The sequence below is a fragment of the Rhinoraja longicauda genome, chromosome 8 (genome assembly GCF_053455715.1).
Source record: "Rhinoraja longicauda isolate Sanriku21f chromosome 8, sRhiLon1.1, whole genome shotgun sequence".
Lineage (NCBI taxonomy): Eukaryota > Metazoa > Chordata > Chondrichthyes > Rajiformes > Arhynchobatidae > Rhinoraja > Rhinoraja longicauda.
The window spans coordinates 42672350-42687456 of record NC_135960.1 but is presented as its reverse complement, the minus strand read 5'-3'; the positions used below and the strand labels follow the sequence as shown (position 1 = coordinate 42687456).

The following is a 15107-nucleotide window of genomic DNA, read 5'->3' as shown; positions in this document are numbered from 1 at the left end:
AGGGGTTAACAAATTGTGAATATGAAGATGAGGTAAAAGGGAATACAGGAGATATTGCAAAAGACTCTCGGAAGAATGGGAACAGAAGTTCTAGAGCGGAAAAGAAATTAAGGGCAGGGCCAATTGTGAACGATGTGAGAGAGGAGGTAAATACAGAAGTTAAAGTGTTGTACTTAAATGCGCGTAGTATAAAAAATAAAGTGGATGAGCTTGAGGCTCAGTTAGTCATGGGCAAGTATGATGTTGTAGGGATCACTGAGACATGGTTACAAGAGGACCAGGGCTGGGAACTGAATATCCAGGGGTACACAACGTATAGAAAAGACAGACAGGTGGGCAGAGGGGGTGGGGTTGCTCTGATGGTAAGGAATGATATTCATTCCCTTGCAAGGGGTGACATAGAATCAGGAGATGTTGAATCAGTATGGATAGAAATGAGAAATTGTAAGGGTAAAAAGACCCTAATGGGAGTTATCTATAGGCCCCCAAACAGTAGCCTCGACATAGGGTGCAAGTTGAATCAGGAGATAAAATTGGCGTGTCAAAAATGTAATGCTACTGTGGTTATGGGAGATTTCAACATGCAGGTAGACTGGGAAAATCAGGTTGGAAATGGACCCCAGGAAAGAGAGTTTGTAGAGTGCCTTCGAGATGGATTCTTAGAACAGCTTGTACTGGAGCCTACCAGGGAGAAGGCAATTCTGGATTTAGTGTTGTGTAATGATCCTGATCTGATAAGGGGACTAGAGGTAAAAGAGCCATTAGGAGGCAGTGATCACAACATGATAAGTTTTACTCTGCAAATGGAAAGGCAGAAGGGAAAATCGGAAGTGTCGGTATTACAGTATAGCAAAGGGGATTACAGAGGCATGAGGCGGGAGCTGGCCAAAATTGATTGGAAGGAGGCCCTAGCAGGGAAGACGGTAGAACAGCAATGGCAGGTATTCCTGGGAATAATGCAGAGGTTGCAGGATCAATTTATTCCAAAGAGGTGGAAAGACTCTAAGGGGAGTAAGAGACACCTGTGGCTGACGAGGGAAGTCAGGGACAGCATAAAAATTAAGGAGAGGAAGTATAACATAGCAAAGAAGAGTGGGAAGACAGAGGATTGGGACTCTTTTAAAGAGCAACAAAAGTTAACTAAAAAGGCAATACGGGGAGAAAAGATGAGGTACGAGGGTAAACTAGCCAATAATATAAAGGAGGATAGCAAAAGTTTTTTTAGGTACGTGAAGAGGAAAAAAATAGTCAAGGCAAATGTGGGTCCCTTGAAGACAGAAGCAGGGGAATTTATTATGGGGAACAAAGAAATGGCAGACGAGTTAAACCGTTACTTTGGATCTGTCTTCACTGAGGAAGATACACACAATCTCCCAAATGTTCTAGGGGCCGGAGAACCTAGGGTGATGGAGGAACTGAAGGAAATCCACATTAGGCAGGAAATGGTTTTGGGTAGACTGATGGGACTGAAGGCTGATAAATCCCCAGGGCCTGATGGTCTGCATCCCAGAGTACTTAAGGAGGTGGCTCTAGAAATAGTGGAAGCATTGGAGATCATTTTTCAATGTTCTATAGATTCAGGATCAGTTCCTGTGGATTGGAGGATAGCAAATGTTATCCCACTTTTTAAGAAAGGAGGGAGAGAGAAAACGGGGAATTATAGACCAGTTAGTCTGACATCAGTGGTGGGGAAGATGCTGGAGTCAATTATAAAAGACGAAATTGCTGAGCATTTGGATAGCAGTAACGGGATCATTCCGAGTCAGCATGGATTTACGAAGGGGAAATCATGCTTGACAAATCTACTGGAATTTTTTGAGGATGTAACTAGGAAAATTGACAAGGGAGAGTCAGTGGATGTGGTGTACCTCGACTTTCAGAAAGCCTTCGACAAGGTCCCACATAGGAGATTAGTGGGCAAAATTAGGGCACATGGTATTGGGGGTAGGGTACTGACATGGATAGAAAATTGGTTGACAGACAGAAAGCAAAGAGTGGGGATAAATGGGTCCCTTTCGGAATGGCAGGCAGTGACCAGTGGGGTACCGCAAGGTTCGGTGCTGGGACCCCAGCTATTTACGATATACATTAATGACTTAGACGAAGGGATTAAAAGTACCATTAGCAAATTTGCAGATGATACTAAGTTGGGGGGTAGTGTGAATTGTGAGGAAGATGCAATAAGGCTGCAGGGTGACTTGGACAGGTTGTGTGAGTGGGCGGATACATGGCAGATGCAGTTTAATGTAGATAAGTGTGAGGTTATTCACTTTGGAAGTAAGAATAGAAAGGCAGATTATTATCTGAATGGTGTCAAGTTAGGAGGAGGGGGAGTTCAACGAGATCTGGGTGTCCTAGTGCATCAGTCAATGAAAGGAAGCATGCAGGTACAGCAGGCAGTGAAGAAAGCCAATGGAATGTTGGCCTTCGTAACAAGAGGAGTTGAGTATAGGAGCAAAGAGGTCCTTCTACAGTTGTACCGGGCCCTGGTGAGACCGCACCTGGAGTACTGTGTGCAGTTTTGGTCTCCAAATTTGAGGAAGGATATTCTTGCTATGGAGGGCGTGCAGCGTAGGTTCACTAGGTTAATTCCCGGAATGGCGGGACTGTCGTATGTTGAAAGGCTGGAGCGATTGGGCTTGTATACACTGGAATTTAGAAGGATGAGGGGGGATCTTATTGAAACATATAAGATAATTAGGGGATTGGACACATTAGAGGCAGATAACATGTTCCCAATGTTAGGGGAGTCCAGAACAAGGGGCCACAGTTTGAGAATAAGGGGTAGGCCATTTAGAACGGAGATGAGGAAGAACTTTTTCAGTCAGAGGGTGGTGAAGGTGTGGAATTCTCTGCCTCAGAAGGCAGTGGAGGCCAGTTCGTTGGATGCTTTCAAGAGAGAGCTGGATAGAGCTCTTGAGGATAGCGGAGTGAGGGGGTATGGGGAGAAGGCAGGAACGGGGTACTGATTGAGTGATCAGCCATGATCGCATTGAATGGCGGTGCTGGCTCGAAGGGCTGAATGGCCTACTCCTGCACCTATTGTCTATTGTCTATTGTCTATTAGTGATTATTTTCCAATGTTCTATAGATTCCGGGTCAGTTCCTGTGGATTGGAGGGTAGCTAATGTTATCCCACTTTTCAAGAAAGGAGGGAGAGAGAAAACGGGAAATTATAGACCAGTTAGTCTGACATCAGTGGTGGGGAAGATGCTGGAGTCAATTATAAAAGACAAAATTGCGGAGCATTTGGATAGCAGTAACAGAATCGTTCCGAGTCAGCATGGATTTACGATGGGGAAATCATGCTTGACTAATCTTCTGGAATTTTTTGAGGATGTAACTAGGAAAATTGACAGGGGAGAGCCGGTGGATGTGGTGTACCTCGACTTTCAGAAAGCCTTCGACAAGGTCCCACGTAGGAGATTAGTAGGCAAAATTAGAGCACATGGTATTGGGGGTGAGGTACTGACATGGATAGAAAATTGGTTGACAGACAGAAAGCAAAGAGTGGGGATAAATGGGTCCCAATGTTGGGGGAGTCCAGAACCAGGGGCCACAGTTTAAGAATAAGGGGTAGGCCGTTTAGAACAGAGATGAGGAAAAACTTTTTTAGTCAGAGAGTTGTGAATCTGTGGAATTCTCTGCCTCAGAGGGCAATGGAGGCCAATTCTCTGAATACATTCAAGAGAGAGCTAGATAGAGCTCTTAAGGATAGCGGAGTCAGGGGGTATGGGGAGAAAGCAGGAACGGGGTACTGATTGAGAATGATCAGCCATGATCACATTGAATGGCGGTGCTGGCTCGAAGGGCCGAATGGCCCACTCCTGCACCTATTGTCTATTGTCTATTGATGCCATCCACCTCCAGATAACTACCAACAGCTCATGTAGTTTCACGTGAAATGCCTTGTCTTTGGACAAAGTACTCACAAAACCATGTACCAAAACCAACATTGTTAAAATTGAAAGATTTAAAAACTAAAAGAGGAACAGTTAATTATCAGAAATATTTAAAGACATGTAATTATGCACTGAGTTTTCATTAAGAGCTAAATTCTCCTGTCAAAAATAACACGAACAATAATGTACCATTAAAGCTCATTAAGTTGCAAAACAGAAGCCAATGGAAGTCTATCCAAACAATGTTTGCAATGTATATTTTTCAATACCTGTTGCCTTTCCTCATTCGCCTGCTGGGTAAATTGTTGCTTCTGCAATTCTTCTACCTCAGTGGCAAGTTGCTCCAAAATCACTTCCCTTTGGCGTAAATGTTCCTCAAGCTCAAATATTCTTAGCTGGCTGACCTCTAGCTCCGATTGGACATATTCTGCATTATTACTCACATCTCCCTGTAGGAACAGATTATTAGTTGTGAAGGTCTTTTACATCAAATGAGTGATGCAAACTATAGGAGCAGAAAATGGAATCAAATGGCAATACATTGGTAACATTTTACCTCAAAAATCTTTAAACAACTGATCATATAAAAACAAACCAAGATGATATGTAAAATTAAAAACAAAATGATAATGGGAAAGAAAATATAGTCAATCCTCCATTTTCATTTGCCCTTTGTTGAAAATATATTTCTTTGGATGCATCACATCTGGTTGATCGGATTTCTCCTCCCTTGCTTGGACAGAATGACAAAACCAACCTTGTGAATAATGAACAGATATTGCAGTACAGCTCAGGAAGGTTCTGAAACAGTAGTCTAATGTTCAAGAAAATTTGCAATATTGGGAACAGGAGTAGAAATATCAATGGGCAATCAACATCAAAAAAACGACACCATCATTGTAATGCCAGGGTTAAAAAGGCTTTTCAGCCAAGATAGAGTTGTCTGATAACAGCATATATTATGCAAGCAGACTCACTGAGAAAAACAATTAGGTGCTTGGAAAAATGCTTGGTGTCACTTGGAAGAACTGAAAAATTATGAGGCTTCTGATCATGCAGCTACATGGAGTAAGAAGTTAAAATAAAAATTTCTTGCATCTCAGCTGTGCTGTCGTCTAATGTCCTTTTGTTCAATAGTTCATAATTTGCTTGAGGAAAGTAAGAATAATTGAAACATTAAAAATAAAAAACAGGGAAACACAACTAACAGCAAGAGTGAACCATACAATTCTTTAACAGTTACGGATAAATTAAAAAACGGCACATGTTGAAAATCTGAAACAAAGGCAGAAAACACAGGTCAGTCAGCATCTGTGGAAAGAGAAAAGAAATTAACATCTCAGTTTGAAGATCATTTGTCACAACTGGAGCAAATCATAAACAGAGTAGACAATTAGAAAAGCACTAATTGATGGAACCAATTACAGGGGAGGGGGAAACTACTGTAAGGGCTGTTGTAGGAACTTCAAGAGGCCTTTCAGAAGTACTCAATAAAATATATGAAATTCAAGTTAAATGTGAGATAGATTGAGAATTAAGGAAATATTGAATAATGACGAGTGCAATGCAAGAAATCTCTCACTCTCTCAATGTGAACTAAGAAATTAATTTATCAGCATACATATGAATAATGGCTGAAGATGTGGAAGTCTTGGCCCAATTTTTTTATAACATCAAATTAGGAGAACACAGCACAGAAACATGTTTGTGCCTAAACATTATACCAAGTTTAAATGATCTAATCTGCCTGTACTTTTTTTACATAACACTATTCCCTGCACTTCCATGTGCCTTCTTAAAATCTTCTTAAACGCCACGATTGTTTATCACTCTGCCCCACTTGGAGTCAGCACTCATCTCTGCAACTGGATCTTCGGAAATTGAGAACCTTGTGTCCTGATGTCAGGACAACACCCTTTCTCTCAAAGGGAGACATAAAATGCTGGAGTAACAGACAGCATCTCTGGAAAGAAGGAATGGGTGGCGATTCGGGTTGAGACCATTCTTCAGACTTTACACAAACAAACCTCCCTTCCATTGACCCCATTTATACCTTTCACTGCCTCAGCAAGGCCAGCAGCATAATCAAGGACAAGTCGCACCCTGGCTAGTCACTCTTCTCCCCTTTTCCATTGGGCAAAAGGTACAGAAGTGTGAAAATGCACACGTCCAGATTCAGGGACAGTTTCTTCCCAGTTGTTATCAGGCAACTGAACTATCCAACCGCGACCAGGCAGCAGTCCTGAACTACTATCTATCCCATCGGGGACCCTCGAACTATCTTTGATCGGACTTTACTGGCTTTACCTTGCACCAAACGTTATTCCCATATCATGTATCTGAACTGATGAGCTGGGCAAATAAGTCAAGGAATAGCTAATTAAGTTAACAAGTGTGAGGCCCTGTATCTCTAAAGTGGGCGGTATTATAGATAACAAAGACAGTTGTCAAAATTGCATCTGGATCTTGATCAGTTGGGCACGTGGGCTGAGGAATGGTTAATGGCGTCTAATACAGAGAAAGATAAGGTTTTGCATTTTGGGAAGCCAACCAAGGCAGTGAATGAAGGTCTCTGGGGAGTGTCGCAGACTAGTGGGATCTAGGACGACAGGTACATATTTCCCTGTACGTGGCATCACAGGTAGAGTGGCCATGAAAACTTTTGATACATCGGCCTTCATCATTATTGAGTATAGAAGTTGGGATATGTATTTGTACACTGCAGATGGCTCGATTGCAATCATATATTGTCTTTCCGTTGACTTGTTAGCACGCAACAAAAGCTTTTCACTGTACCTCTGTACACATGACAATAAACTAAATTAAACATTATGTTACAGTTGTACAAGATGTTGATACGTCCACAATTGTAATGTGTTCCGTTTTGGTCACTCTGCAATAGTATGGATATCATTATACTAAAAAGAGTGCAGAGGTTTACGAGTTTTTTTGCCAGAACTTGAAAGCCTGATCTATAAGGAAAGGTTCGGCAAGCTAGGACTTTATTTGTTGGAGTGCAGGAGGTTGCGGAATGATCTTATAGAGGTATACAAGATCATGAGGGGAACAGACACAGTGAATGCACAGTCTTTTACCCAGAGTAGGGGAAATCGAGAACCAGAGGACATAGATTTAACATGAGAGGGGAAAGATTTAATTGGAACGAGTGGGACAACATTTTCACTGAGGGCAATGGGTATCTGGAAAGGGCTGCCAGTGGAGATAAAGGCAGATACTAAACAGCATTTAAGACATTTGGACAGGTACATTAACATTAACTTGAGGGATATGGGCCAAACATTGACAAATGGAACTAGCTTAGATGAGATATCTGGTTCAGCATGAAGGGGTTGAGCCAAAGGGCTAATTTCCATACTGTGTGGTTAGGCTGCATTTCAAGTAATGTGTACAGTTTTGGTCGCTCCTTTGCAGGAAGGATGTGGAAGCGTTGGGGAGGATGCAGAAGGGGTTTAACAGAATGCTGCCTGGATTAGAGGGCACTAACTATAAGGAGAGGTTGGACAAACTTAGATTGTTTTCACTGGAGCAGAGGCTGAGGGAAGATCTGACAAAAGTATATAATAATGAGAAATATAGCTAGGATAGAAAGTCAGGTTTTTTCAAAGAGAGTGGGTGATGCGGAACATGCAGCCATTGGTGGCAGTGGAGGTAGATATGGTGGCATTTATAAGGCTTTTAGATAGGCTCATGAATATGCAGTGAATGGAGAGATAAAGATATTATAAAGAATAATATAAAGGAGGATAGTAAAAGCAATAATATAAAGGAGGATAGTAAAAGCTTTTTTAGTTTTGTGAAGAGGAAAAAAAATAGTCAAGGCAAATGTGGGTCCCTTGAAGACAGAAGCAGGGGAATTTATTATGGGGAACAAGGAAATGGCAGACGAGTTGAACCGGTACTTTGGATCTGTCTTCACTAAGGAAGATACAAACAATCTCCCAGATGTTCTAGTGGCCAGAGATCCTAGTGTGACGGAGGAACTGAAGGAAATCCACATTAGGCAGGAAATGGTGTTGGGTAGACTGATGGGACTGAAGGCTGATAAATCCCAAGGGCCTGATGGTCTGCATCCCAGGGTACTTAAGGAGGTGCCTCTAGAAATTGTGGACGCATTGGTGATCATTTTCCAATGTTCTATAGATTCAGGATCAGTTCCTGTGGATTGGAGGGTAGTTAATGTTATCCCACTTTTTAAGAAAGGAGGGCGAGAGAAAACGGGAAATTATAGACCAGTTAGTCTGACATCAGTGGTGGGGAAGATGCTGGAGTCAATTATAAAAGACGAAATTGCGGAGCATTTGGATCGCAGTAACAGGATTGTTCCGAGTCAGCATGGATTTACGAAGGGGAAATCGTGCTTGACTAATCTACTGGAATTTTTTGAGGATGTAACTAGGAAAATTGACAGGGGAGAGCCGGTGGATGTGGTGTACCTCGACTTTCAGAAAGCCTTCGACAAGGTCCCACATAGGAGATTGGTGGGCAAAATTAGAGCACATGGTATTGGAGGTAGGGTACTGACATGGATAGAAAGTTGGTTGACAGACAGAAAGCAAAGAGTGGGGATAAATGGGTCCCTTTCAGAATGGCAGGCAGTGACTAGTGGGGTACCGCAAGGCTCAGTGTTGGGACCGCAGCTATTTACAATATATATCAATGACTTGGATGAAGGGATTAAAAGTACCATTAGCAAATTTGCCGATGATACAAAGCTAGGTGGCAGTGTGAACTGTGAGGAAGATGCTATGAGGTTGCAGGGTGACTTGGACAGGTTGTGTGAGGGGGCGGATGCATGGCAGATGCAGTTTAATGTGGATAAGTGTGAGGTTATCCACTTTGGTGGTAAGAATAGGAAGGCAGATTATTATTTGAATGGTGTCAAGTTAGGAAAAGGGGACGTACAACGGGATCTGGGTGTCAGTGCATCAGTCACTGAAAGGACTGCATGCAGGTACAGCAGGCAGTGAAGAAAGCCAATGGAATGTTGGCATTCATAACGAGGAGTTGAGTATAGGAGCAAAGAGGTCCTTCTGCAGTTGTACAGGGCCCTAGTGAGACCGCACCTGGAGTAATGTGTGCAGTTTTGGTCCCCAAATTTGAGGAAGGATATTCTTGATATTGAGGGCATGCAGCGTAGGTCTACTAGGTTAATTCCCGGAATGGCGGGACTGTCGTATGTTGAAAGACCGGAGCGACTAGGCTTGTATACACTGGAATTTAGAAGGATGAGAGGGGATCTTATCGAAACATATAAGATTATTAAGGGGTTGGACACGTTAGAGGCAGGAAACATGTTCCCAATGTTGGGAGAGCCCAGAACCAGGGGCCACAGTTTAAGAATAAGGGGTAGGCCATTTAGAACGGAGATGAGGAAAAATGTTTTCAGTCAGAGAGTTGTGAATCTGTGGAATTCTTTGCCTCAGAAGGCAGTGGAGGCCAATTCTCTGAATGCATTCAAGAGAGAGCGAGATAAAGCTCTTAAGGATAGCGGAGTCAGGGGGTATGGGGAGAAGGCAGGAACGGGGCACTGATTGGGAATGATCAGCCATGATCACATTGAATGGCGGTGCTGGATCGAAGGACCGAATGGCCTACACCTGCACCTATTGTCTAACACATGCAGGCAGAGGTCATTAGTTTTAATTTGGCAACATGATCGACATTATGAGCAGAGGTGCCCATTGCTGTATTGTGGGAGGACCAGCGGGAGAACTGGCGCCCATCCCGGCGTGCCCCGCGCCTGACGTTCCTCCCGTGGTGCAGCACGGCGGCAGAGGGTCCAACAAGTTGGTCGTCGCCGCCGTTCCCTGCCGCTTGCAGTGCGTTGGACGCATGGGGCCGAGATCAGTGGCTTTTCCCTGTCCCCCCTTCGCCTGCCCACGGGGAACACACCCCACCCGACAACAGGTCCACGGGTTGCCGGGCCCGCAGGATCGTCAGTTGCAGGAGAGTTGCCCAGCCTGCAGGAGAGATCCGCAGGAGAAACGGGGCCGAGGTCAGTGGCTTTTCCCTGTCCCCCCTCGCCCACCCACGGCCCCGGGGGTCACTCCCCACCCGGCAATGGGTCCATGGTTCAGTCGGGTTGCTGGGCCCGCAGGAGAGGTTTCCACCCAACAAGGGTTGCCACGCCTGCAGGGCCGCCCGCAGCAGAGATTTGCACCCAACAGGTGCACACTCTTCTAGTATTTTATATTTTTGCTACAAGGCATTTTCTGTTTAATGTACTCAAGCCTCAAAGATATTAAAAAAAACAAAATGTTGCACATGTAGTTACTCCTATTTAACAATTTTTAACCCGATTTGTTCCAATGCATCTTTAAAATACAGCTTTTGTGTGCATATTCACCTTATTTTCCAAGCCTACATCTTCTTCCACTAATGAGTGTTCTTCCTGTGGAAGGTCATCCTGGTGAACAGCTTGGCTCTTCCTCTTCTTCTTTTTCGTCGAATCCGAGCAGTCCCCTTTTGCTTTTCTTTGCTGGTAGTGAGCAAACTACGGAGGAAAGTAAAGGAGAGGTAAAGCGAGAGGTAGATAAGGAAGAGATAACAGGACCAGAGCACCAGCATGCTGAAGGGAAACTGCAAAGAGAAATGTTAGAGCTCTGAGACCTGGAGCAGATGACACAAACAAGTACTTCCTCACTTCATAGGCTAATTCAGATTGTAATTTCGGCCCAGAAAATTATGTTTAGAACTGTTAACTCTCCTTTAACAGGATTATTTTCCCAGACTACATTCATATGTCTATGTAACAGACTCAATTAACAACATTGCATCCTTAGAATATGATAAATATCCTTCATGCTTCCTGCTCACAGGCATCAGATTAATGTTTTTTTTTACATTGAGCCAAGAGGTTTTTATCTGTACAAGTACAGCAATGCATTTGTTCATTACAATGCTATATCCTCCCTCTGATTCTTAAAGTAGATTACAGCTTTGCCACGTAATCCTTCCAGATTCAAACACTGAAACTACAAGATATTTCTAACCAAGGAGCCTTTGTGTGTAGGAATAACCAGAGAATCCCAGACTAAATCACTGAATGGAATCAAATCTTGACAGTCATGTCCAGAAAAATAAACTTGAGGTTACTATCATTTCTGATTTCCACAAACCGAACATCTCAACGTTGTTTAACTGAAATAGCAATTTGATATAACACAAGACTAACCATACCTTAACCAAATGCAGCAGGAAAGGGCCTGTCCCACTTAGGCAATTTCTTTAGGCGACTACAGGCGACTACAGGCGACTAGGCTGTCACCACACAGTCGCCGGGGTGTCGCCGGTATGGTCGTGAGTAGTCTCCAAAGAGTTGTAGCGTTTTTCTGGTCGCCACTGGGTTTTGAGATGTTTAAAAAATTTCGGCGAATGGTTTGGTTTGACGCCAATGATTGTAGCTTGACGTCTGCTGACGTAGGTTGTCGCCAGGTGACGTAGGTTGTCGGCGGTGCTGACTTCGGTGAATTCCATTGGCAACTACCTACGTCAACCAGCGACAGGTACCGGCGTCACGAGAAGTCAAGTTGCGACAAGCATTGGGAAAACCCGTCCACAGAAGTCAAGCTACAACAGCCAGCCGCGATGCTGATGAACGAGGGCGACAATCTATGACAATGTACGACCATTCCGACGACAAGGTACGACCATACCGGTGACAACCTACGACTACGTCACTCGCGCCTCCGTGGCAAATGCCCGTGGTCGCGGGTTATTGTGCGTCTTCTCTTGAGGACTGGACAATGTGCGTTTTCACTCGAGGACTGTGCGTTTTATCTCGAGGACTGCACCTCAACATGGCACCGAGGAGCGGGGGCAGCCCAAGGGCAGTGTCCAACCCCCATACCCACCCACCAGGCAGGTGGAGACTGAGGGGACCCAGGAGGAGGAGGCCCAAGACGAGACCCTGGTAGTGGCCCTTGTACCCACCACCACCCCAGCCCTCGTGAGGACTGGTGATGCCTCAAGGAGACCTTATGAGTTCAGCGTGGAACAAGGTGAGCTGGTTGAGTGGTACCAATCATACCCTCAGCTGTATGACAAAAATCACCGGCAGTACCGGAACAAAGCCGGGAAGACAACACTACTTGAAGCCAAGGCCAAGGAGTTCCCTGACTACACCTGTGAGTACCAACTTCATGTTGTGTGGCAGCTGCTGTCTCCATTCTCTTGCAAGCAGGCAATTCACACTGATCTTTATTATATATTTTTTTTACAGATGAACAAGGTGTGTTTTTCAAGAGCCAGAGGACAAGACATGGGAAGCTGTCCCAGAAGGTTAACAAGTCAGGGTCTGATGGCAAGACATTGACACAGAGGCAGGAGTGGATCCTGGACAAATGATCCTTCATCACATCACATAGTATGTGTTGAGACTCGATGCAGCACCGAGAAAGTAATTATCACAACATAGTCATTGTGAAATTGATTATTTGATTGTCATCTTGCTTGCCATGTCCTGATGGTCTTGAAAGTTTGTAAAAACACATTTACTTGCTTCCAGTTTGACAAGAGGAAACCACTTCCCAAAACCTCGAGTGAGGACGAGTCTGATCCTCTTGAGGGAACCTCTGGATCCACCACCTCCACCAGTCAGCAGCACAGCAAAAGGAGCAGGACCACTGCCAGCTCCACCACAACGGAGGAGAGGCAAGTCCGCAGGAGCAGATCAAGGCGGTAAGTACATCCATCTTTTTTTCCAAAAATTAATTGCCTGTATCTTACTCATTTATGTTGCAGCTCATGCAACTGGCAGAAGAGGCCAGGGAGGCCAGACTGGCCATGGCCCAGCCCCAGCCACCACATGAGAGGGCTGTTGACACCTTCCTGGGATTCTCGAAGACTGAGCTGCTCAAAATCCCAGATGACGTGTGGTTTAACTACACCATGGCTGCTATGACGATGGCCCATAACTTCTCCCAGCCGGTAAATATTTTCAGTGATTCTTGTGGGGACATTTGACTTTAATAATTGACATTCATTTTTATATTTGTGTACGAAATATTCACAATTATTTAATGTTTGTTGCAGAATCTGTTGCAGATGGGAAACATGAGACAGCAGCAGATGGGACACGTTCTAATGGGACCACCACAGCAGATGACACTGATGCGACCACCACATAAGCAGGCTCACCAGGTATCTAATTTTATAATGCTTTTTGTGAATTGGACTTGAAATTCGTCACACACAGTTTGTTAAAAGTTTTTATTTATTTGCATTTCACTTAATATTGATATGTTTCTGTGTTGCAGCCACAGTCAATGATGGGACCACCACTGATATGGCCACCACCAGTGATACCATATTATCGCCAGGCAATGTCATTCCCATCACAGCAGACATACACTGTATTGCAGCCCACAATAACAGACTACCCTTGCCTTGACACACCCACACCTGCACCAGTGGGTACTCCCAGAACAGAGACCTAGGACGCAAGTGTGGACTTTAGTTCGGATACTCAATCTGATCACCCATCACTGTAATGTGTACATATAAATGTTGTTATTTGCCACAGTTTAAGAATAAGAGGTAGGCCATTTAGAACGGAGATGAGGAAAAACCTTTTCAGTCAGAGTTGTGAATCTGTGGAATTCTCTGCCTCAGAAGGCAGTGGAGGCCAATTCGCTGAAAGCATTCAAGAGAGAGCTAGATAGAGCTCTTAAGGATAGCGGAGTCAGGGGGTAGGGGGAGAAGGCAGGAACGGGGTACTGATTGAGAATGATCAGCCATGATCACATTGAATGGCGGTGCTGGCTCGAAAGGCCGAATGGCCTACTCCTGCACATATTGCCTATTGTCTATTGTTATGAATCCTGTTTGAAGTTTTATGTTTAAAGTTTGAAGTTAGTTGAAATTTATTGTTTTATATTTTTGTATGCACTGTTGTATGTTCTTTATCAACCTTGTTTAAACATTTTGTTTGTTTCAATAAAGAATGTTTTTGACATTTTGACGAAAGATTGATGAATGAAGGTATGGTATTTCAGAGTAGTTTCTCATGGCATCACTTTCAAATAGTCATGATGCAAAATGATTGGAAACCCTACTGTACACCCCCTTTTATAGGGATACTGGGTGATTCCATTGCTTTGGAGGCCAGAATGGCGTGAATTGTCTTCAGTCTTCAGGGTCGTAGCTTGTTGCGGATGGACGTAGGTTGACTTCGGTTGTCACCTGTGTGGTCGTAGGTTTTCGTAGGTGTCCCCCTAGGTCGCAACGATTGAGTCGCCGGTTGTCGGTACCTTGCTGTAGCTTGACGTCGACTAGGTGGTAGATTGTTGTAGCTTGTCGTAGACATTGTCGTTGGGGGGGGGGGGGGGGGGGGCAGTCGCCAGTTTTTCAGCGACCTGCTACAACTATTACAGTCGCCGGCAGTCGCCTAAAACAATCGCCTAAAACAATCGCCTAAGTTGGACAGGCCCTGAAGTTTAAATTAAAAAGTTGAATTTGGATAAACAAAAATTCCCAACTTCTTGCATTCCACGCATCAGGTTTATCCTAAAGTCTCTGAATGTCCTCCTCATTAATCACTCCAGACTACTTTCCTCTACATTTTTGACAACTTGATCAAATACCTTATTGTTGCTCCTTGACAGGTGACATTCGGTAATTGTCTTGGGATGTTTCTACTACAGGGAAAATAGAAATAGATTCAAGAGGATTATAAAAATAAATAATTCTGAAGAAAAAATAAAATGAAAAGATTTGGGTAAGGGAGCTATGTTAGCAAATTGGTTGACAATATTTTATGTAATATTCATAATATTCATCAGTGTCTTATTAATTATTACTGTACTTCATTGAAGGAAAGGTAACTGATCGTATGTAACATCACTTCTCCTTTATTACGATTCATTTTTAGTCATAATTAGTCCATTTGAAATGGCGAATACCACTCCAGCTTTGTCTCTCTTCATCAAGGACAAAGGTAAACAGTGTATTCCCACAGCCAGAAATTTTAGCATTAAACACAATGCAAACCGATAACCAGCCAATTTGGATGGGAAGATTAAAATATTGAGTTTATGTACAAACTACCATTCTATTGCCATGATGAGTGAATGCCAATCTACTGAATGGAATCTATTCAATATCTATGTAGATATTCAATGATAGTTTGCTTACGTTGCACTTGTTATATTATGAACTATTTGAATGCAGAGCAATGCAATTTTG

General features: G+C 43.6%; 1 protein-coding gene across 9 annotated transcripts in view; it reads right to left on the bottom strand.

Moving 5' to 3' along the window:
- pcnt (pericentrin) overlaps positions 1 to 15107 on the bottom strand; it is a 194484-nt gene that overhangs the window by 163120 nt on the left and 16257 nt on the right. For all 9 annotated transcript variants that reach the window (XM_078403749.1, XM_078403752.1, XM_078403754.1 and 6 more), the window contains exons 2-3: positions 10270 to 10416; positions 4172 to 4351 (exon numbers count right to left, since the gene is read on the bottom strand). In XM_078403749.1, coding sequence (XP_078259875.1) covers positions 4172 to 4351; positions 10270 to 10416 — 327 coding nt within the window. The remainder of the gene's footprint in view (positions 1 to 4171; positions 4352 to 10269; positions 10417 to 15107) is intronic.